Source organism: Mugil cephalus, chromosome 13 (assembly GCF_022458985.1).
Source record: "Mugil cephalus isolate CIBA_MC_2020 chromosome 13, CIBA_Mcephalus_1.1, whole genome shotgun sequence".
Lineage (NCBI taxonomy): Eukaryota > Metazoa > Chordata > Actinopteri > Mugiliformes > Mugilidae > Mugil > Mugil cephalus.
The window spans coordinates 3,776,498-3,798,780 of NC_061782.1; the positions used below are offsets into that span (position 1 = coordinate 3,776,498).

The window sequence follows — 22,283 nt, forward strand, 5'->3', positions numbered from 1 at the left end:
ACTGTAAAAGCTAATTTAAAGTGTGAATCTGATCTTAATCACTTCCTCCTTCGGGAGAAACATTAAGCCAAAACATGAGTGAAATGGGCTCTGCCGTCTTGTGCAGCCTACTGGATGTCGTCAGAGACATGGTATTGGCTTCACTTTGTTTCGGCTGTTGGCACCTAGAAGTCATCGAGGCTAATGGTTCAGTCCTCATGTAGCTCCTCCGAGGTCCTGCAGGAACGTCCTCTCATTTCACTATGTAACTACACCTGCTACATGGTTGAAATAAAAACCTCAAAAACATCTTTGACTTTGGACCTTTAACATTTAGTAGCAAAGCACAAACAACAATCAATTACACGGACTAAAGTAAAATAATAATTACTGAAAAAAATATCAACACAATGACAATCACGCTGGTGTACACAGAGTTTCGTTCATCTGCGAACATAGAGGGACCATTTACAGCCAATGCTGCTACGGGATCAAGTCATCCATCTCCATCTTAAATCGGCTTCTTTTAACTAACTTAATAGTTAAAAGAAAGCTAATTATCACGACATTTAATTGTTGTATTTAGCAGCAAGAGACACGCTCTCCTGCTGCCGCTGCCCCTGCTTCCTCTTCATTATATCAGCTAGATCTTCTTCCATCCTTTTGCTCTTCATTGTGCTCATGTCTAATTTTAAACACTATTTTTCTGCCCATTGAGGTTTAACTGCATCTCCAGAGTGCTGGAGAATCTGCATATTATCATCGGGCAAAAGCTTTTGTCGCTGAATATTATCATTTAATTTAGGAAAAACATTCCTTTAGCTGCGGGAATTAACGTTCGGACCTAATTGGCTGCGTGAAAGATACAGTTATGAATCATTAAACATGTCCAGATTCAGACCGCTTTCCCTTTTAAGTCCTGTCATTTACACACATGAACATGGTTTGCTTCCTATAAATTCATAGATTTGGGAATAGATTTTACAAACATTGACAGTTTAAGAGGAGTCGTGACTGGAAGGACATGGCGAGCAAAACCTTTCAGCCTTAAAGAGTTTCGAGAGGGGCCTTCCAACACAAAATGAAACTGGTGCTAATGATATCTGAAGCAATTTAAATCCGAATGATCTCATTTAGGATTACTTCTTGCTTGATGCGTCATCTTAATTTACCAAATTGCTCGTTGCGTGTGAACAGATGGACGAACATGCAATCAAGGTTGATAAAGCATGACAATTTAATACTGGAATAGAGCCCATTAAACCATTTGCTATCATCACATCAGTCTCTTAACAGTGATTTATCACTGAGTAAGTCCATTACTTGGTTTTCACCCAAATCACTGAGCATGAGATTGATTAAGCCTCCAAAAGTAATTTTGTTTGAGGACAGTGTAACAACCAGTACGTCTCAAAGACCCAAACACGCTGCTGAAAAGTGGCGGCACTTTTATGCCGCTCCCCCTGAACATGAGCATTATTCCCAGGCTGCTGCAAACAATCAAAGGTGCTTTCATCCTGCGAAATTATGAGCTTGTTTGCCTGCAATTACTTCGGTGTGAACCAACTCTATTAGGCTCAGTGATTCCTTCTGCCTTTTCTCCCGACAGTTGTCTTGTTCCGTGTTGTGTGCATAATTAGGCGTCAATAATTAGCTTCTTGGCTAAATTGGAGAAAGAAAAAAAAAACAACAAAAAAACAAGAAGATTCTCGGTGCAATCTAATTCAGTGGATCCACGATCGATCCCCGACTCTTTTAATTCGGCTCTTTTGATAAACTTTTGATAACTTTTAAATTTACACCTTGCCTCCACACTACATAAGAAGTTCAGTTTTATGTACATTGAATCATTTGCACAATAGCTAATAATACTAGAGAGTACTTTATGCTAACCACAGAAACTGAGAACAGACCTATTTAAATCTAATGTCATCCAACAATAGGACAGAAATCATTGCCTAACTATAGACCCCTTCACAGTTTGTAAACAATGTGACGTTTTTGAGGGGCGGGGCTTAATTGGATGCAACACATCTCAAACAGTATAGCCTGGTTAGCCGGTTAGCATATTTCAACAGATTTGTTTTGGCAGGAATGGACGAGGAAAACGTATATTTTAGAGAATATACTTTTAAAAAGTTGACTCTGACTGATGGGGCTATATTCACCGACCCCTACACTCTCACTCACTAGATGGACGATTTGACCAAAGGAGGACACAGAATTTAACTTTAAGAAAAAGGCTGAAACATCATTTAATACAAATAAGCCTATACTAATATAGGAGAGGCACAAAAGTTGCAGTATGTATTGCATGTGACTTTGAATTAATTTTAATTGATGACATTCATTAATTTGGTGATTAATCGTCGAATGAATTCATGTTTATGTAATGTTTCTTGTGTGTGGAACCCCAGGAAGAGTAGCTGCAGCCTTGACTAAAGCTAATCACCTGTGTACACCTGTTGTTTACCTGAATGACTATAATGTGTATGTGTCTATGATAAATGCCCATGGAGTTTTACTGGATGCAAAATTACACGAGTTCAGGATGAGTCATCAACATTTGTTATTTGTTTTTGAAGAAATAGAACAGCTGCCACATCTTTTCCTTTCATAAAACATATTTGGCAACACGCTGCTGATGGATTGTTTCATTTGGAGAAACTGGGGACGGTCCAACACTCTTTTTCAGCACCCTGTGCTGACTGATGTCATCCAGTCTGATCTTGTCTATCCCTGACTTGTAAGCTAAGCAGCATAAATGAAGTGTATGTTATTCCAAACTCAAGTCTGTACTGTGATTATATCTGTATAATTATTTGATATAATAGTAGTGAATAATGCCGTTTCCTTAAGTCCAATGTGACATCTTCATGTTGCCTGTTTTGTGTGACCAGCCCAAGGCACAAAATCATTATATTTACCGCCTAAGGAAAAAAAAAAAAAATCAATAAATCATCACAATCTCCAGGCGGCGAATATGACTGGATTACTCTTCTATAGGGACCTTTCATAATGACTCTCACAAAACACAGGGCGTCCATTATTTCCCCAGACATCAACCAGAGGTGAAATTATTACATGATCAACAGTGTGACAGTCTGAGAATGTTTTTTTTTTTTTGATCAGATTTATCCATCTTTCTATCTTGAACGATCAGTCATAACATTATGACCACCTTCCTAATATTGTGCAGGATGTTGACTGTGGGGGCCTTGTGCTGTTCGTCATGCTTTTCCGAGTTAAAGTGGTTTTGTGTGCATCCTGCTGGGGATGGTTTCTGTCATCGAGGATCATCTATCTATCTATCTATCTATCTATCTATCTATCTATCTATCTATCTATCTATCTATCTATCTATCTATCTATCTATCTATCTATCTATCTATCTATCTATCTATCTATCTATCTATCTATCTATCAGTGGAAATAATAGTTGTTGCAGCCTTTGAATGCTAATGAGTGATGTTTGCATTATGTGTGTTTCTGAAACTGAATTATCCACGTCCCTCGTGTCTTTGTATCAAGTCTTCCTGTTTCTCTTTAATAATTTATTCTCGACAATCACAGCGTGAGCAACACGATTTATTCTCTTTTTCTCCCTCGCGGAGCGCTTCTACGTCTCTCCATCATATGGGTTAATTCTCAGCGGACACTGATGCTCACAGCTGGGCCTTTCTCCCCTCCCCTCCCCTCTCTCTCTCTCTCTGTCTCTCGCTTCCAGGGTTCTCTCCTCCATCCCGACTCCCCTCCTCTTCCCTGCACCTGCTCCTCCCCTCCTGCCTTATTATCCTCAGACTCAGAGCAGCGCTCTGTCCTCGCCAAGTGATGCTCCTCGGCGGCGCACATCGGTGCGTTATCACCTCCCGCTGCAGGGGGTGCGGGGACCGCTCCTACTTGTTTTTCCTTTTCTGGAAAATACGCTCCGAGGGGCGACGGAACATGGGAATTTAACGGGGGCTCGTCAGAGAGAGTGCGAGACGGAGGAGCGTAGGACGACGAAGAAGCCCACAAGTCCCATCCGAGAGGAGAGAAGCGAGCGGGAGTGGGGGGACTCCGGGGAAACGGTCCCGTCGGGACGGAGGGGACGCAGCGGATGGGTTCGAGCTTCAAATAGTTTAGAATGGACTCAGCGCGCTTGTTGCCGGTGTTTGGAGAATAAGATCCAGGGATTTAAAGGTTTTCTCGGAGTTGCGGTCGGCTTTTCTGTTTGTGATGGAGTGAGTGAAAGAGAGGACGCACGGCAACTTCAGACTCGCCATGAAATCAGTGTTTTTCAGCCGCTTCTTCATCCTGCTGCCCTGGGTCCTTATTGTCATCATCATGATCGATATCGACAGTAAAAGGACGATCCGGGCTCCAGCAGCCGTCCGCGCCGGCAGGGCTCAGCGAGCAGCCCGAGCCGGTGCGCCCGGGCTGGGAGGGAACCAGAACCAGAGCGCCCTGCCGGTCGTCTACGCCATCACCCCGACCTACACCCGCCCGGTGCAGAAGGCGGAGCTGACCCGGCTGGCTCACGCCTTCCGACAGGTGCCCCGCTTCCACTGGATCGTGGTGGAGGACTCGACGGTGCGCACGGAGCTGGTTTCGCGCTTTCTGGCCCGGTGCGGCGTGCCGTACACGCACCTTCACGTGTTCACCCCCCGCAGGTTCAAGCGCGCCGGGATGCCACGCGCCACCGAGCAGAGGAACGTGGCCCTCGCGTGGCTCCGGCAGCACCGGGGCAGGCGGGACGCCGGCGTGGTTTTCTTCGCGGATGATGACAACACGTACAGCCTGGAGCTGTTTGAGGAGGTAACGCGTCACCTTTACTGAGCGTCACACACAGACCTCATCACAACAGCGTCGCTGGCTGGGAAGTAGAAAGAAAGGAATAGCCCCTGATCTTTGACCCTTTAGGCTTTTTAATAGATTCATTAGTTTGAATGTGTTTAAACCGTGCAATCTCTACCTAGACTATCCTGTAAATAGGTTACTTCCAAGTATCTGAACACAGTTTGCTGTAAGCTCTAACTTTTTTAACTACTGTCACATGTTTGAAGTGAAATGAGCAAGAAACATTGACCTAAGGTGATGCTGCGTGTACGTAGACAAACAGGTCTTCTCTCTTTACAAAAGACAAAGTTCAGCTCCTAATCTTTCTCATTTCATTGGAGTTTTTCTGTTAGTCTTGGTCTCCTGTGGCTAGTGTTAGGTCTGTGGCCTCAACTGGTCATTTTGAGATAATAAAAGTACAAATCTTTCAAACTACACTGTCTTTAAAACATCACAACTTCTCCTTATGCAGAATCCGAATCATATCGATCCGTCATTAGATTGTTGTTCCAGCAGTGCCTCGTTGGAGCCAACGCTCATGGAGCACTTTGTACTTGCAGTTGGGTTTCATCCAAAGTTACTGGAGCGCATCTTCTCCTTTGATTATGTGCTTGAATATACAAAGCGTTTACCAGCTGCAGGAGTCAGATGAACTGCAGCGTCTGTACTTCATCAGTCTCAGCTCCACCTGCTGCTCATATTTAGTTACTGGGAATCTGTATCAAGCTGCATATTTCCTTTATTCAACACTGTCAGGTTAAACATTCTGTCTTTGCGCCGTCCTCCAGCCGCTGCGCTGCATCAAAAAGCCATTGTTAGGCATTCCCCGAGCTGGGTTATTTCAAAGGAACAGAGAAATTGTTCTTCGTGTTGACAGGATCCCAGTGGAGCCTCTGAACACTCTGGGGATGCTCCAGAACTCACTAATAGGGAAATTGGTAAAGCCGCAGTTGGTATTAGAGGAGCGTGTTCACAGGGAGCGTTCAGACTGACTGGATGGTAAAACGAGAGGAGAGGTGGTGGATGGTGCTATAGGAGGGTTTTGGCTGAGCACTGAATTCATGAGAGGGTGTGTGATTGTTTTATCTTGAGTCTGCACCAACGGGATGTTGGTTGTTTCTGACTAAATGGTATTTTTAATTTTTTTTTTATTATATATTAGGACTGGGTGGTATACCGGTTCATATCAAATACTGGTATTTTTTTGTGTTGTGATATGAATATTTAATATACTGGTGCATTTGATTAGTTTGGAACGTTGCACCATGAGATGTGGCTTCTAAACACACGTGGTGAAGATGGAAAGGTCTGAAAAAGGCTTGTACCAAAAAAAAGCATTTTTAGCTTTTTATGAATGAGAAAAAAAAATGTTGCGTGCAGACTACAGTTATTACGGTAGCATGTTGTGCTGCTATTGACATTACAGACATAGCAGTTTAAATATGTCTAAATGAAACCGTAATTGTTCCTGTTTCTTCATTTCATCTTGATAAGAAAAAATTAAATTAATTATTAATTTTTCTCTGAGCTGTGAATGTCCCATCGCTTCCTCATCAGTAGTCAACACGGGGCCATGCAAACCTGTTTTACTACTAGTGTGGGATTATTCTACAATATTTACTCATCATCACAGTAAAATAGTCCGTCCTTAGTCAATCTGCTGCTTTAATTCCTCTGTCAACCAGTAGAAAATGTTGTGAACTTGATTATACATGAAAAAGAAGTGATATACCGTGATACCATCAGAATTTCTGGAAATACTGTGTTATACACTTGGTCACAGTCCTATTATATATTATATATATATATATATATATACATACTCAGCATTTCATCCTCGTTAATCCTCGTCCTCATCTCATCCTGCGAGGCAGCGCACAGACTCAGATGAGTCTCTGAACGCCTGACACATGAAACCACACGGATGAGCTGCGGACGGTAAATCAGACCAGATGATGTGTGACCTTGTGCGTTGACTGACACCTTTATGTAAATCAGCTCAGTCTGACAATGTGTTCCCTGTTTATGCTTCTTGCATGTGCACTGATGTGAGGATGCGGTTCACTCCCACCGCAGCCAACACACCGTTAGTTGTTTATTTTAGCAGAAAATAACGTAGAGCTGTAGGTAATGAAAAGAGAGACCCAGCGCAGCAACAAGACAATCGCTACGCTCTCAGAGAGCAACAAACAATCTGGAAGAATGCTTCTGATTGCTGATTACTCCTCACTCTGATTGCTGCCATTCACCGAGCGCGCACCCAAAATCTGAGTTAGTTTGAGCCAATAATGCAATTTTCAGAATGCAGAACATTTAGTATTATCTGAGAACTCTGAATATTGTAGTAAAAAGCTACATTAATATGCTTGTTATGTGGTTTACTTTTACTTCTAAAAGCTCCTGTCTTTCTAACTTAGAAAGCAACACTGTGCAAATAGCAAAGAGAAAACTGCAAAAACACACAACAAAACAACGTCCTAAAGGCCATGATGAAACCTTGTTGAAAACCATGTTCTGTATCAATGCAGTTCTGCTCAATAAATGGCTTTCTAAACATTCATTGGCAGAATCATTTTCTGCTTTCTGCTTTTTCCGATTCCTCAATCAGTTCAGCTCTACAGATTTTATTACCGACCTCAACGTCGGACGAACTACAACTGAAACCACATCCTGCTGTTGATGAGGAAGTAGAGATGTCTGTCTGGAATATCTGAACTGATGTATTGCTTTTTTTGCATATATTGTGATGGCGTAACAGGTTTAACGGCAGGCAGATTACAGCCCAGCCTGACATGCAGCTCCTCGGACATGAAGCAAAACACCACAAAAAACAAAACCATGTTCTCGTCCTGTCTCTGTCTGACAAGATTAGAAAATGCATCCTCCTTTTTTCCAGCATCTACTTACACACTTTCCCTTCTCTGTGTGATCAGCCACAACATTATGACCACTGACAGGAGTAGTAAATAGCATTTGGATCTGACGTATGGATGTTACTTGGAAGTGTAACACCAACCTAAACCAGACCAGACACCCCCACCCCAGAGCAATGACACTCCTTGATGGCAGCAGACATCCCCAGCAGGATGCAGCCTGACACGGACACACACACAAAAACAATATGAAGAACAGCACGAGGTGTCGACCTGTCCTCGATCCCAAACTGATCAAGTATTGGCTTCTCGGCACCTGATCACGATGGCAGCCACGGTATTTCGGTGCTCTGCCGTGGCTCTGTAGCTCAGTGGTTAGAGCACTGGTCTTGTAAACCAGGGGCCGTGAGTTCGATCCTCACCAGAGCCTTCTGGTCTCTGTAATGCTGATGATAATCAGATAATCTGATTATTATGCCGCTTCAAGTGGGCGCACCAGAGGATGTTTTTCCACAGGGGTTCTGCACAATGTCAGAACCGGGTAGAAGGATGGATGGGGGATCCATCACGCAGGTTCAGGTCCATCAGGATTAGGACCATCCGACACCTGAACAGTTTTTCCCCTAGGCCATCTTTGTCCTGAACAAACCCTCCCAGACCCCTCCTCTGCATCATTCCAGAAGACAATTAAAACAGTAACACCCCCCCCATTTCTGCATGCGCCATCCACAGCAGCAGCCATCTTGCCTGTTTATATTACGGTCATTATTCACTTGTCTAAACTGTATATATTGTCTTTGTCTTTTTATGTTATGTGGCACTGTTTACACGAGGTAAACTTCCTGTGTAAATTGTACATTTGGCCAATAAAGAGATTCTGATTCTGATCTGTGGGATGATCCACAGAGGCCCCTCCCCTCAAAGGCCCCCCCACTAACAACATTGTGTTACCAGGCACCAGAGGACACCCTCAGAAGGCCCATATCCATTCTCTGATGAGTCACAACTGCTTTGAATGCACAAGAGAGACCTACGCAGTATCAGGAAGATAGTCATAATGTTATGCCTGATCAGTGTAGCCTTCCAGTGTAGCCAGTTCCAATGAAATACAAAGAAAGTCAACATTGGCTGACTAGCCTTTAAGTGGTGCACTTATAAAACAATGCTGACACACTGGTCCACAATATATTATTATTATTATTATTAGTTTAATGAATTGGGACGATGCACAACATTGATGCATTAGTCATCAGCGTAAATGGTAAATTACAGCCGTAGTCCCAAGGCAGGTACACAATGCAGACAGAGAACACTATAAAACAGCATACAACAACAGAACCAGACACAGACAGACAATGTTATGACCCACAATTATAAAAAAAGAACCCAGAGAGTATCCATCAAATTAAGAAAACTATTTATTCTATACGAGTATATATCTGATTTATTTATAACCAGTGTTTTTTTGAAAAAGAAAGTAGTTGTTGCGACTTGTTCCATGAATATGTTCCTGGAACAGCGTAGGCCACGGTACAAGCTCTTGTTTCAGAAGTGAAAACTGAAGTCAACACCCGTGCATTGAGCTAAACATCCATGTTAGCATGCTAACATTAGAATGTGACCTATTTAATTTAAGATAAAGTACAGAGCGGCAGCTAATGGTTAACGTAGCTTAGCCGGACTTTCGTTGTTCTGATGAATCCATTTTTGCACTCACTAGTGCAGATGTACAGGAAAACAAATCTGAACGCGTCACATCAGCCACAGATGCTCAGTGTAATTAAGCACAAATTCAGTGAATATGAAAATCACTGGATAATGATTTAATCCTCTCACGGCCATCACATGAATGCTGTTGTTAGCGTGGATATCATTCCACCGTCTCCAGCCCCCATCCAGGCATCATCTGGTCACAAACAACCATAAAGCCAAACAATCAAAATGCGGCAGAGATAATTCTCCACATCAGTTCAGCTGCTTCCCTGAATGCAACACTTGGATAAAAATCCACAGCGTTCTGATCCCGAGGCTTAGCCCACTGCGACACATCGTCTCGGTGTTAGATTCAGCCACTGTGGCTCAGCGTAGAGAGCATCTGTTTCATTTGTTGATAGCACGCTGTCTTCTCTCTGTCCTCCTTCCTATTTCATTACCCCACTCCTCTGTGCAGGTAATGGCCTGTCATAGAGAGATAATAGACTGTCATAGGGCAGTAATAACCTGCAGAAACTGTCTGCAGGCTTTAGACTGATGACACCAACTGTGCTTACACTGGGTGGCAACTTCACATTAGAAGCTTATATCATTTTAGGAAGAAAAACGAGTGAGGTAACATTTAAGGAACTAAAATACTATTTTACCATGACCATTGGTTAAAATATTTTTTTGTAGTTGTACACTGAGACATTTCTCCTAATGCTGAGCCTGCAGGGGTGCTTAGCTTTGGAGTTTCTCTACATTTGAACTGACGACCTCGATCAGTCATTAAAGATTATTCATATAGACATAATTTATACATCTGGGCACCTACAGTACTGCACACACTTTGCAATCACTGTGGTTGCGCAGAGACTGCAGAGGTCAATACTTCACATGCATCATGTGAGGAGCAGTTTATTTTATATTTATATATCACTCCTGTAGTTATGTTCCCTTTTCTTTGGGATAGAAACACAGATGATGCCACTAATAAAAACTCAATAGAAAGTCATGCTTTGCAACAATGAAATCTTGATCTGAAAACATATGCTTAGGACAGACTGTTCCTGTGCTTCATACTATAAGCTGCAGATATGCATAGCCTGTATAAAACAGGAAGCAACTCAGCACCATCAATAGGATTTAACAGTACTCCACAGAGTGTACTGCAGTGAAGGTCTAATAACTTTATCAGACAGCTGATGTGCAGCCTTCTTCTCTCTGTTGAGTTGTTAACTGACTGATGTCCAGAGGATTTGGAGTGTTCCTCTGCTAGCATCAGCGTATGTCTTTTCAGATGCATTGCAGTGGTACTTCAGTTATATCCCAGGACTGACACGTCATGGTAGTATGGGCTTCAACTTTAGTGAAGTATTTCCACACACTTCATGAACTGCTGCTAGTTTGCTACAACAACCCACTCCTCAACTGCCTTCTAGTCTGTACATAGATAGATAAAATGATAGATGGACGGATGGATGTGTGCTATGTGCTCCATTTGGCTACCGTGGGTGTTTTATTATGACCAAGGCGTATGCACATACTGATTGGGACATCTTAAATGATGAACCAGTGATTTGTCAGTGCTCTCTGGTGGCCAGTACTTAATGGAGACATGCATAAGCTAATGCCGGCTGATATATAAACCTAGCCACTTCATCGGTTCAGATTAAGCCTTTCACCACATCTACTGCATGTGAGTAATGTACTATATTATAAGATACATTCTCAAAAGTCCACACACAATTTGTATGAGTACGAGCAGACCGGGCACTTTGATGAATTTAAACAGTCTGCACGGGTGTTCTCTTCCATATATTATTTAAATATTAAAATTTCACATTACAAACTACATTTGGAAAGTAAACAGATTTATTTGATGACTCGGCTGATTAACCCTCAGCTTATGCACCAACTCAGCAGAGATAATTTTACCATCGAGTCTGCTCTCTAGTAACTGATGATTCCATATCATGACAGGTAAAACTAGCGACTCGTGGCTGATTGAAGCTCTGCTGTAGAGCAAAAAGCGAGGGCGTCTCTGACCTGCAGCAGCCTAATTAACAAATGAGGAACTCCAGCTGGGGCAAAATCAGCCTCATTCTGGGTTGTTGATTACATGAAAGTAACTGCCTAGAATGTTTTGCTCAAAGGGTGCACTACAAACTACCGCGGAGTAATGAGCAAGATGTGTTACAACCGCCCTTCTTCCCCCTCTTATGAAAAAAACATAGGTACGTAGGAAATGTTTAACAGGCATCCCTGTGTTTCCCCCCGTGGTCTCCGGCAGAAAGGCGTGCAGCACTAGGACAAGAACCAAAGGGTGCATAATTCGTTTGCGCTAGCTGCGTTAGTCAGGACTCATGTTCTGGACGAGCGGCCTCCCAGAATCAAAGAAAGGCGCAAAATGTGAGGCTGCTCATTCAAAGCAACGCAAGCAATTAAGTGTTGGTCGACCATGAACGCACACCGTTTCCTGTTGGTTCCTTTAAAGTGGGTCTGCCTTCAGGACTCAGCATGCTGCCATCATGCGAGCCCATCTGCAAGTTACACATCTAGAATAAATACAGGGTTAGAAATTCACTAAGCCTCAAAAACTCTACTGCCATCAAGGAGTGTCATCGCTATGGGGTGGGGGTGTCTGGTCTGGTCTAGGTGGGTGCTACATGTCTAAGTAACATCCATACGAATGAATACCAGGTCCAGAAGTTTCCCAGCAGCAGAACATTGAATTATCACAAGACGGCGGATTTTATTATAACATATACTTGTCCTGTCTGTGGTTTTAATATTGTGTGTATGTCCCAATACATAATGGAGGAATTCATCTGATTAAAGAGGTACTTTGGTGGACCAGGAATGAAAAAGTTCACCGCGTTTATATCGGAGATGTGGGATTGCATCGACTTTGCAAAAAACATGTCCCATAAGGAGCAGAAAGCAATCAGAGGTACAGCCAGGTTTCTGCTTGAGAAAATATCTGCAAATTCAGTCATCTCCAGACAAAAAGAAAATAAAAAAGATGTAGCGTGGTCTCCATCAAGATTGTCTACTTGAGGGAATTTAAAATGCATTAAGCCCTGGTGTCCCCATCAGTTTGACTTCCACCTAAAAACAAAAAAACTTAGACAAAGTCTTCAGTGTTGCTTTGCAGTGCAGGTACACTGGGTAAAAATATACAAGTTAGTACATCATTTAAATATACACTGGATAGCCATCTGTTACCTCACACCAGATCAACATTAGATTTTTTTTAATAAGAGAATAAATAGGATCTAATCTACGTTGAGTTAAACTGCGTAAATTAGAAGTATTTATGAGAATATAATGCAAATGAACCCTGAATGCCTACGATGCAATCCACCAGTTCTTTTCACATCTATTCCATCTTCCGACTACTCTAAGTTTGGACAAATAAAGCAATAATTTCAGCGAGAAAACAAAGTAGATTTGAACACACAGTGATAAATGGAAAGAAACAAAGAAAACAGTAGGAAGAAGGAAATGAATCCTCAAAGGTAAGAAATGAGGAGGTGGACTATTGAAGCAGTTCCACTGATTGATCTAAAGCTAAAAACAAAACCAAAAAAAAAGACACTTGCCACGCTTTCCCACCGCATGTTAACATGTTTAGATGTGCTCTTTCTAGGTTGATCCAGGGCTGGGTTGGGGTGATCAGGTAAGGTCTGATCTCAGAACTCAGACTTAACTGGAAGAGAACCTTCAAACTTTACAGGCCAACGGTGCAGGATTCATGTTATCTGTTCTACTTCTGTTTCTGATAAAACTAATATTGAATGCTGTCATGGTAGAGTTTGTAGGTCTCTAATTTGGCTCGAGAACCCCCTGGATTCCCTGGATGTCCCTACTATCCACACAAAACTTAACCTAATTGAAGCGTTTCTATGTTTTTTCTTTAAATAGTTGATCTAAGAGCATTTATCAGTATTTGAATTAAGTAATAATTACTGTATTCCTCACTATTTTTCATCATAAGTCTGTCTTACTCGGGTCAGTTTCTTGGCGTGCAGACACATTCAGACTCAGCTGAGTAACAAGCAATCAGGAAAATTAAGCTGTGCCATGATTTTTTTTATTTAACTCTTCATTCCTGAAAAGCTGACTCTGGGAACGGAGGGTTTTTCAGCTGACGGCAGCACGGCAGCGCGGTTTGATTCAGCTGCAGCAGCCTGTCAGCCAGGCAACACTTTCGTCAGGCCTTTTTTGAATAATTGAACTCCCCTCCCACCCCCTCCACCCCTCTGGCCTTGAAAGCTCCACAGCAGTCACAGCGACTATTTTAGAGAGCGGGTACTGTGGCAAAGTGTGACTCAGGAACACCTTTCCGGATGGTGCCATACTGGGCCTGGTGTTCTGATGTTGTGCGATGATGGCCTCTCAGATTGTGCGTTAGCGGTGGAAATCCATCGCATCTCACTCGTCTGAGGCTCCAGGGACGTTCATGCATTTTATTTCTTTGATGATTCGTCTTTGAAATTGATTTGAATATTTATTGTGCTTTCACAGCGCCTATATTTTTACTCTCCCTCACGCGTTAAACACCAGCCAGTCGGGCTAAGACACAAACATTAAGCGTATATTTGATCATGTGTCCAAGCAGCAGACTCCACGCCTGCAGAGAACAGCGGGGAGATGGGGAGGCGGCACAAAGAGGAGCTGGTGCGATAAAGAAACCAGGGAGAAATGGGAAATTCAATTTCCTCAAACCCATATGAGCAATTATCATAATTACATAGTGTAGAGGGAAGCGCTGGGTGGGGGGTGGTGGTGGTAGTGGTGGGGGGTTTTAATGTTAGAGAAGCGAAGCAGAAAGGAGACAAACCTCGCTGAGAGAAACTGTTCGCGGCGGGGGCAACGGGACCAGAGTTGATGTAAAAGAAGGTGTTGTGCACCCTCCCTTTCACCTCCCTCAACAAATGACACATTACGACGTCAGGTTTAAGTTAAGAACCAGTTAAACAGACTTGGTTTTGTCCTTGAAGCTCTTTATACAGTATCCCCAGTGTGACATTTGTTCTGCACGACCTGCTGAGATGTTTTTCAAAGACCTGCATCCACTGTTAATTATGGTCATGGGCAGGGACAAGACACTCTGGGGGTCCCAGGCAAGAGGCACCTTTGCTTTACTATTTTCTCAACATTTAAGATGAAATAATTAATGAACAACAGTAACAACTTCAATGCTTCATGTTAACATTTTGTTTAATGTAGCATTTATACTAGAAAATCCGAGGACGTTTGTAATATCTTTCTCTTCTAAATACAAAATAGTCACAGTTTGGACAGAATGAGATTTTCTACTGGCAGCAGAACTGAAGCTGGTTTCATCAAAGCATTAAATGCATTATTAATAGGAGAAATTAACATTGTCGTGGGCAGTACTAACTTATTGCAGGCACAGTGTTCTGTGTACACAACTAATGGCAACAAAACTGATGTCATCAGTTGAACAAGCTGGTCCACTGTCTAACTGGCGTTAGCTGTTGTTGTTCATTGAACGCTAAACTTTTCTGATGCTTGGTGGGACTGGGACAAAGTGACATGTGGCAATATCTACTTTTAAAGTAACACATATTTATACATTCATACTTGCCACTGTCTTGTTTTGTTGTTTGTTTTTGTTGTTGCGCGTCCTGAAAGGTAGGTTTGCTTCATTTTGCCTGGTGGAGGTGAAGCTCCATCAGGGTAACTCCCAGCCATTGACTGTGTTATACTATATACAGTACTATAGGCAAATCCATTGTGACGTGACCCATTGGATTCTGAACCTTGAAAATGAAGCCTGAAATGGGTGGAGCACGCTGTCGCCATGTTGGATGAGCTTTACTCCACCCACACCCGGATGCTTCCCACCGAACTCTCCACTAACTCTTAGCTCAGGCCCTTAATTATCCTTAATAAAATATAAACAAATGAGTTATAAAAAAAAAAGCCCTAGTACAGTTGTCATGAATAGTGAAACTAACTATTGAGACCAAAATATTTTTTTTGTACCAGGTTGTAAACATGTTTAATAATGGCGAAAGTTGGGCTTTTTAACATGGGAGTCTATGAGGATTTGCTCCCTTCTAGAGCCTCAAGTGGCCACTCGATGAACTGCATTTCTATCTATCTATCTATCTATCTATCTATCTATCTATCTATCTATCTATCTATCTATCTATCTATCTATCTATCTATCTATCTATCTATCTGTCTGTCTGTCTGTCTGTCTGTCTGTCTCTGTCTGTCTGTCTGTCTGTCTATGTGTGTGTGTGTATATGTAATGTCTATATAATTAATATCAGAACATATCAAGTGAAATAATTTATTCACATAGCCCGTGCACATCAATGTCATCTACTGAATAATATAGGTTTCCTGACATAGTGTCTGAAAGTATCTGCAGGGCTTGTCTTCAAAATCACACATCATCAATTTCCTCAAGAAAAGGCTTATTAAGGTTTGAAAGGTGCAGTTTTAATATCTTTTTCCTGTCTCCCAGGCAGTAATGCTGTAATAATGTTATATTTATTTTTAGCAAAAGCTAGTTGGGAAATCTCCGGTTGTTATTTACAGCTTGAAAACACAGAATTGGTTCTCTTGAAGCCACAGTTTGTGACTAATTCCTCATGCTGCTTGGAAGACCTGTATTTTGTTTTCTAGACCTTTTCCCTCATAGCCCCATATTCATGCAGCCTCATCTCTTCATTATCATTTCCTCCCCAAAATAAACGCATAAAGCATTCAACCTGCACACATATCATGCACCATTGCATCAGTCTCATGGCCCATCCTCAGCCTCTCTAATTTGATTCATTTCATTCTCTCCCAGCTCATTTCTTCTCTCCCTTTCTCTGATTGCCTCTGCCATGCATATTAATAACGCACGGATAAAAATACGCTTGATTAAAATCACACCCGGCCCAGCCGACTGAACACTCGTCCCGCTACGCAAACAAGAAAATGATGGCTCTCTCTCCGGGGCAGGAGGCAGGAAATGGGAACATCCATAATGGATTTCATATACTTCATCATTAAGAGTCTCTTTGTGTGTACACACAATTCACTTCTCACCTATTTGTTTGCGGGGAAGAGAGTCAGAGTTGATTACCCGACCAGGCCTGGGCGCTCCCAGACAGTTTGTCCTGGCGGCGAGTCAAATGAAACGTGATTCCTCTCAGCGCTGCATTATTCACCCCCAACTTTTCCTTTGTTTACTAGTAAACAGCAAGCGTTTACTGACTGAGCTGCTGCGACTGTAATTTGTCAGGACGGCTGGGCTTTCCGTGCGCTCGGGTGCATCTGAAACTATTTTTCATGTGTCGCTAAGATGAATTATTTGTTATCTCAGACAGCGTCTGCCCTCTGGTGAAGATATTCATATTGATAATGAGACAGGAGCTTTCTTAACGCTTGACAGTGTCCGCCGGTGGCCCCACTTCCCAGACTAAACCCACGAGGACAGAACAAAGGCCGTCACGGATTTATCTGTGGAGCAAAGAGAACAGAACGCTCCTCTTGTCGTCTGGTCTTTTCTTAGCATGAGGGAATGAAAGGACATCGCTCTGTATTCATGTCCATGTTTGACTCCCTTTAACACCTGTATCCAGAGCGTCGTAAGTGTGCTTATTACTTAGAATTTAAAAGCCTTTTAACAGCATTGTGAGAGAAACTATTCTTGGTTGCAGCCTGCCCACCTCTGGGCCGTGTATAAATCATAATTGAGACTTTTACCTCTATAGTAATGGTGCAATCACTGCGCAATTACAGCACCAGTTAACATACTTGGAAAAACAAACTCCATGCAACAATCTCCTTGTCCTCTGTTGTATTATAAATGATGACCTGAAAAGAAAAATAGGCGGTACACCTCCCCACAAACAGAACTATGCACCACAGCTGCAAAGAGCTCACGAGCTGTGATTGGTCCGACTGGTAGTAGCATGTTTCCCCTTCAGTATTTCCAGCTAATTCTAAAGATGGAATTAATGGAGGAAAGGTTAACTGAGGAGGATCGGGGATACAAACATGTATACGACTCGTCTTCAGTGAAATTTCGTCTACGGTTTCAGTCGCCGTTGTTAAAAGTGATGCAAGAAGTAGAAACAAAAACCTTCCCCAGTTCAAACCTGAGGAGTTTGCTCTCGATCTCTCTCCTGATCATGTCCAGTGAGCTCCGTGGTTTTCGTCCTCTCTAGCGAAACACTACAGGACTGAGACCTGACTTTGTCACTCTTTGTTGTCAGACTTGTGTTGTCCCCTTCTTTATCATTTTGTAGCAATCTGCCATGATGAATACCCTTTATCGATTTTCATCAAGCTGAACGCCGTCCACGACGTTTTGCTGCGTGCTCTCCTTCCTCTTGTAAAAACTATTTGCACATTGCTTTAAAAATATGGATTTTTACTCAACTTCCAGTGAAAGATAAGTATTACAAAGCATGCACGCACACGCACGCACAGATTTCCTAAAATAGAAGGCTTTCTGTGCGGAGGATTACAATTGAGGCTGTATTGATTTTTTTCTCACTTTCCCAGGATTGCTCTAGTGTTGGTGACTGTTTAAAACTGCAGCTCAGATTTTCTGCTAAATAGAACTTCAACTATATAACATTTTGCCCAGATGGAGGAGCAATATCTTCTAACAATAACAGCTTGAAAAGCGGGAATTACATTTTGAAAGAGGGGGATTTAAAATGTGTTTTGTGAGTTTAAAGAAAGTCACAGTAAAGGCGGTTCATGAGAGATACAGGACCAAGTTTAGGTGTTAAACAGATTTATCTTTGATTCAGTGTATGTGATCAGCTTTGCAACTATATGTTTACGGCCTAACAGACCAAAGACGCAACAAGAAACCATCAAATTTACAGCGTTACACTTATTTCGAAAGTTTTAATAGTGTTTGACCATCACACATCTACATTTACATTTACAGGCGGATAGTACGCGTACAGCGTTGACTGACTCAATTAAAATAATAATGCAAAGCACGAAAACGATTCCCTCCTAATAACTCATTAAATCTGCTTCTCAATGCAAATAAACTGAAATTCATTTCATTGTAAAGATCCGGAGACAGAACTGGAAATCATTTGCATATCTCCACTGCGACCGGGTCACAGGATATAAATATTCTCTGGCTCTAAGCGAAATGTACATTTAAATATTCAGATAGACAACAGTGTGTTGGCTTTTAGAGTTCATATTTTCTCTAAGATGTGAAGTGTATAGTATAGATATGCAGCTGCCTCCACTTGTATACCTTCCTTGACACTTTGCTCTTTGGTTATAACTGCCTACTTTTCTATTTGATTGTATAAAAAGGCCTGTTTGAAGCATCCTGCATCTCTTTTATCCTGCGTTGGTTCTTTGGTCTGTAGACTCTTATAGCAGACGTATTATAGTTGAGGACATTTGGTGTGGGAGCAGACGTCTCCAAGGTTTTACATGTATCTTTGTGTGGCTGCACACAATGATTCCATCCTTCTTCAAAGACACCCATGGGTTCAGCTGGGTCACAAGTAGCACCACCAAACGCTAGCGAGATGGAAAGACTGTAAATGTATGTGTATGTTTCCTCTCAGAAATCTGGGGATATTTACAGCACAGTTACCAAGATGAAATGAAGAAACAGGAACAATTATGGTTACATTTATTTAGACATATTTATTTATAGTTAAACTGCTGTGTGTGTGATGTCTGATTCATAAAGGGCTACTATCGCAGAAATGTCCTAGACATCAGAAACGTCTGGTCACTCTACATCAGACCTGGGCATTTTACGGCCCGCGGGCCGCAATCGCCCCTTTGGGCATCCATATCGGCCCCGCGGTACGTCAGTCATGAACACAAATGAACAGTTATTTATGCTGCGCATGCAATATAACTGTGCTGCTTTTATTTTGAAAGGACACGACGTATTATTTACCTCTCAACGCTATTAAAATCTGCGTTTGTTAATTCTTTGAAAAGGCTGATTGAGACAACTTCTTGCCATCTATTAAACATTTAATAATTCAGCTACATCCGTCCTTGGTCCAAGTTTCCAACATTCCAACAGGTTACATCTTTGACACCAAAACACCAAAATTCATAAATTTAAATAAATATTTACTGAATATTCTTCTAATTACCAGTAGCAGCTTATCACAATGTGCAATTTACTGCATTTTTAGTTAGCATTCGGTAACCCAACCAGCTAAAAAGAACTGACCAGCATGCAGACGTTTTTATCTTTTAGACTAACACTTCTATGGGGACACTCTGTTTGTGACATAGTGGGACAGATCATGAGGACTGATCTGGGGCAGACTGGACGATTTAGTCAGGTCCGTTGGAAGAAGGTCGGTAGCCAACCCTGCTATCGCTATCTTCTCCGATTATCGGTCTTTGTGCCGCCCTACGAGGTGACTCACTTCACATGACATTATTCTGACTACTGGTAGCCATCGCTTACATTTAAAATAGAACAGCTACTCATGTGTTGCAACATTTTATTTGTTTTTGTTGTTGGCTTTAGAATTTCCTGGTCTATCTATCTATCTGTCCATCATGGCGGCGTCTTCTTCTGCAAATGTCAGTAGTCAACTTCATCTCATGCTCCTTCAGCTTTCATTACCAGTCTACACAAAAATAAAAATAAAAACACCCTGAAGACAGTTCTCACTCTGTACCCGTCATTAACTCAATCTTTATTCATTCTGTACTTGTTCTTTTCACAAGGTTTATTTCCTCCTGTACCTGCCGACGTGTAACAGTATGTCCTGCACACGTCTTCTCCGTGCAACTAAAAGCTACAACTCCAAAAGTTTGTGGTGTAAACTTTTCCTCACGGCAGCAGTAATGTGCAGACGGTGGTGTGAAGACCAGCATGTGTAAAATCAGCCACCAGCGAGCAGAATAATGGACCATCTGTTGAAGCCCTGTCACCCCACAGCTCTGCTCGGTCCCCCGCAAACACTCCGACACTGAACCACGACGACATCTGCAGTTATCTGTTTCCTACACCGCAACCCAAACACAGCGTCTGTCTGATATCAGCACGAACCTGTCTCCAAATATTCTCTAATCTAACTTTTTACCAATAAGCCACAACATTACGACCACTGGCAGCAGAGGTAAATAACACTGAACGTCAGTGTTCTGTTGGTAAACTTTGGGATGATCCACAGAGGCCCCTCCCATCAACGAAGGGTGATGATCAGTGTATATGAAATATACAGTATGTCATGACTCAGTGTCTCTAATATTTAAAATATGGTCTTAAGAAATGCACATTGTATTCAGAACTGAGTGATCATGCATTGGTTTTGTGTTACTAGATACTCAACAGATAAAAGCTCCATATTTACTCCCTTTTAGCTGTTTTTGGTCACCACAGTAAAGTATCTCAGTCTTATCTGTAGATGCTGTTGAACACGTCTTTTCATTAAAACAGCTGGTTAGTTACCTTGACATTATCCTTGATACACTGGTTTTATGAATAAATAAAAAATTAATTAGGTATTGCAGTCATAAAACTAATTACAGCTACGCATAAAAAAAAACGTGTTTGGTGGTTTAAAAGAAAACATTTTCACCTTTGCTGCTTTTTGTTCAAAACTGATAATCAGAAGAATGGGCTGCTGAAAAATGCCCATGTCTGACTGAAAGAGTGAAATAAAGGATGATTCTTTACACCGCATAGTTCAACATACATCGGCTTCTGCTGCATTAAGATAAATGAAATGAAAAGTGTGGGCAGGCTGTGACGGCTGCACTTAAAGCACCTTTTACTGCATCTCTGCTTGTTGTCTTTATAGCTTTCATTTATCCGTTATAGGTGGAACGTTCCCAGGCCTCATACTTACAGTATCTGTGTGAGTGAGTCGATCTAAAGGAGCTGTTTATTCAGAATAATCCATTCATCACACCCTCTAGGAGGATCTGAGGATAAAAAGTTCATATTTGCTCCAAGTTAAGCCTGACAGCATGATACACCGATCAGGCATAACATTACGACCACCTTCCTAATAGGCCAGGTCAGAACCTTGGGCTGTTCTTCGTGTTTTTTAGACTTTTTGTGGCTGCTGCCAAAATCAAGGAGTGTCATTGCTATAGAGGGTATAAACGTGACGTCACAGCTAGCTGAAGTCTCCATGGTAACGGCCACTGAGTGGCAAAAAGTGACAGTTGATCGTGGAGATTAGCAGCATTAGTTTGTCTGGTCTAGGTGGGTGTTAATGTTTCCCAGCAAAACACTGAATTATCACAAGATGATCAATGTTATTCACCGGTCATAATGTTGTGGCAGATCGGTGCAGTTCTCTGATTAGTCGAACACCAGGCATCGAACTTAGCTGGTTGGCTATGAATGTCTTCTACATGAACTGACAGAGCAACTGACACAAACAGCAGACTGATTGAAATGGGCTACGGACAGAAACATTTCCCTGTCAGACACAACTTGTAATGTGTCGGCATAAAATCCTGCATATCTTGAGGTTGACATATTTCCTTTTAACGCTGGCTCTTGTAGCTCTTTCCCAACATGATCTAGGATGAAGATTAGTCAGAAAGTCTCAGCTAAAAAAAAAAAAAAAAAAAAAAACATCCAGAGAAATGATTCTTATCTCTGTGGAGTTTTACAGATTCTCTCAGGGACGTGTTTGTAATGGAGAATTTAATTCTGGATGCCTTTGGATAATAAAAAAACAAACACTTTGAAATTGCCTGACAATGGCAGAATTTGACTTGTGCAAACAAAGTAGAAACAATTAAACTAACGAGTGTATTCTCATTATTTTGTTGTAGAAGTTAAGGTTTGTCAAGAAAGTCTAACCGGGAAGAAATTTAATTACATGTTGGTTTTCAAAGTGCTGAAGTGGATTGAAAAAACAAAAAACAAACGTGCTCCTTGTAAATCAAGGTAGA

At 41.8% G+C, this 22,283-nt stretch overlaps 1 protein-coding gene and 1 non-coding gene across 2 annotated transcripts in view; both read left to right on the forward strand.

Moving 5' to 3' along the window:
• The first annotated feature begins 3,761 nt into the window (after positions 1 to 3,761).
• b3gat2 (beta-1,3-glucuronyltransferase 2 (glucuronosyltransferase S)) overlaps positions 3,762 to 22,283 on the forward strand; it is a 48,770-nt gene continuing 30,248 nt past the window's right edge. Inside the window, exon 1 of the mRNA XM_047602945.1 lies at positions 3,762 to 4,776. Coding sequence (XP_047458901.1) covers positions 4,243 to 4,776 — 534 coding nt within the window. The 5' untranslated portion in view covers positions 3,762 to 4,242. The remainder of the gene's footprint in view (positions 4,777 to 22,283) is intronic.
• Positions 8,028 to 8,100, forward strand: trnat-ugu. The gene has a single exon. It is a non-coding gene; the product is annotated as a tRNA-Thr (tRNA).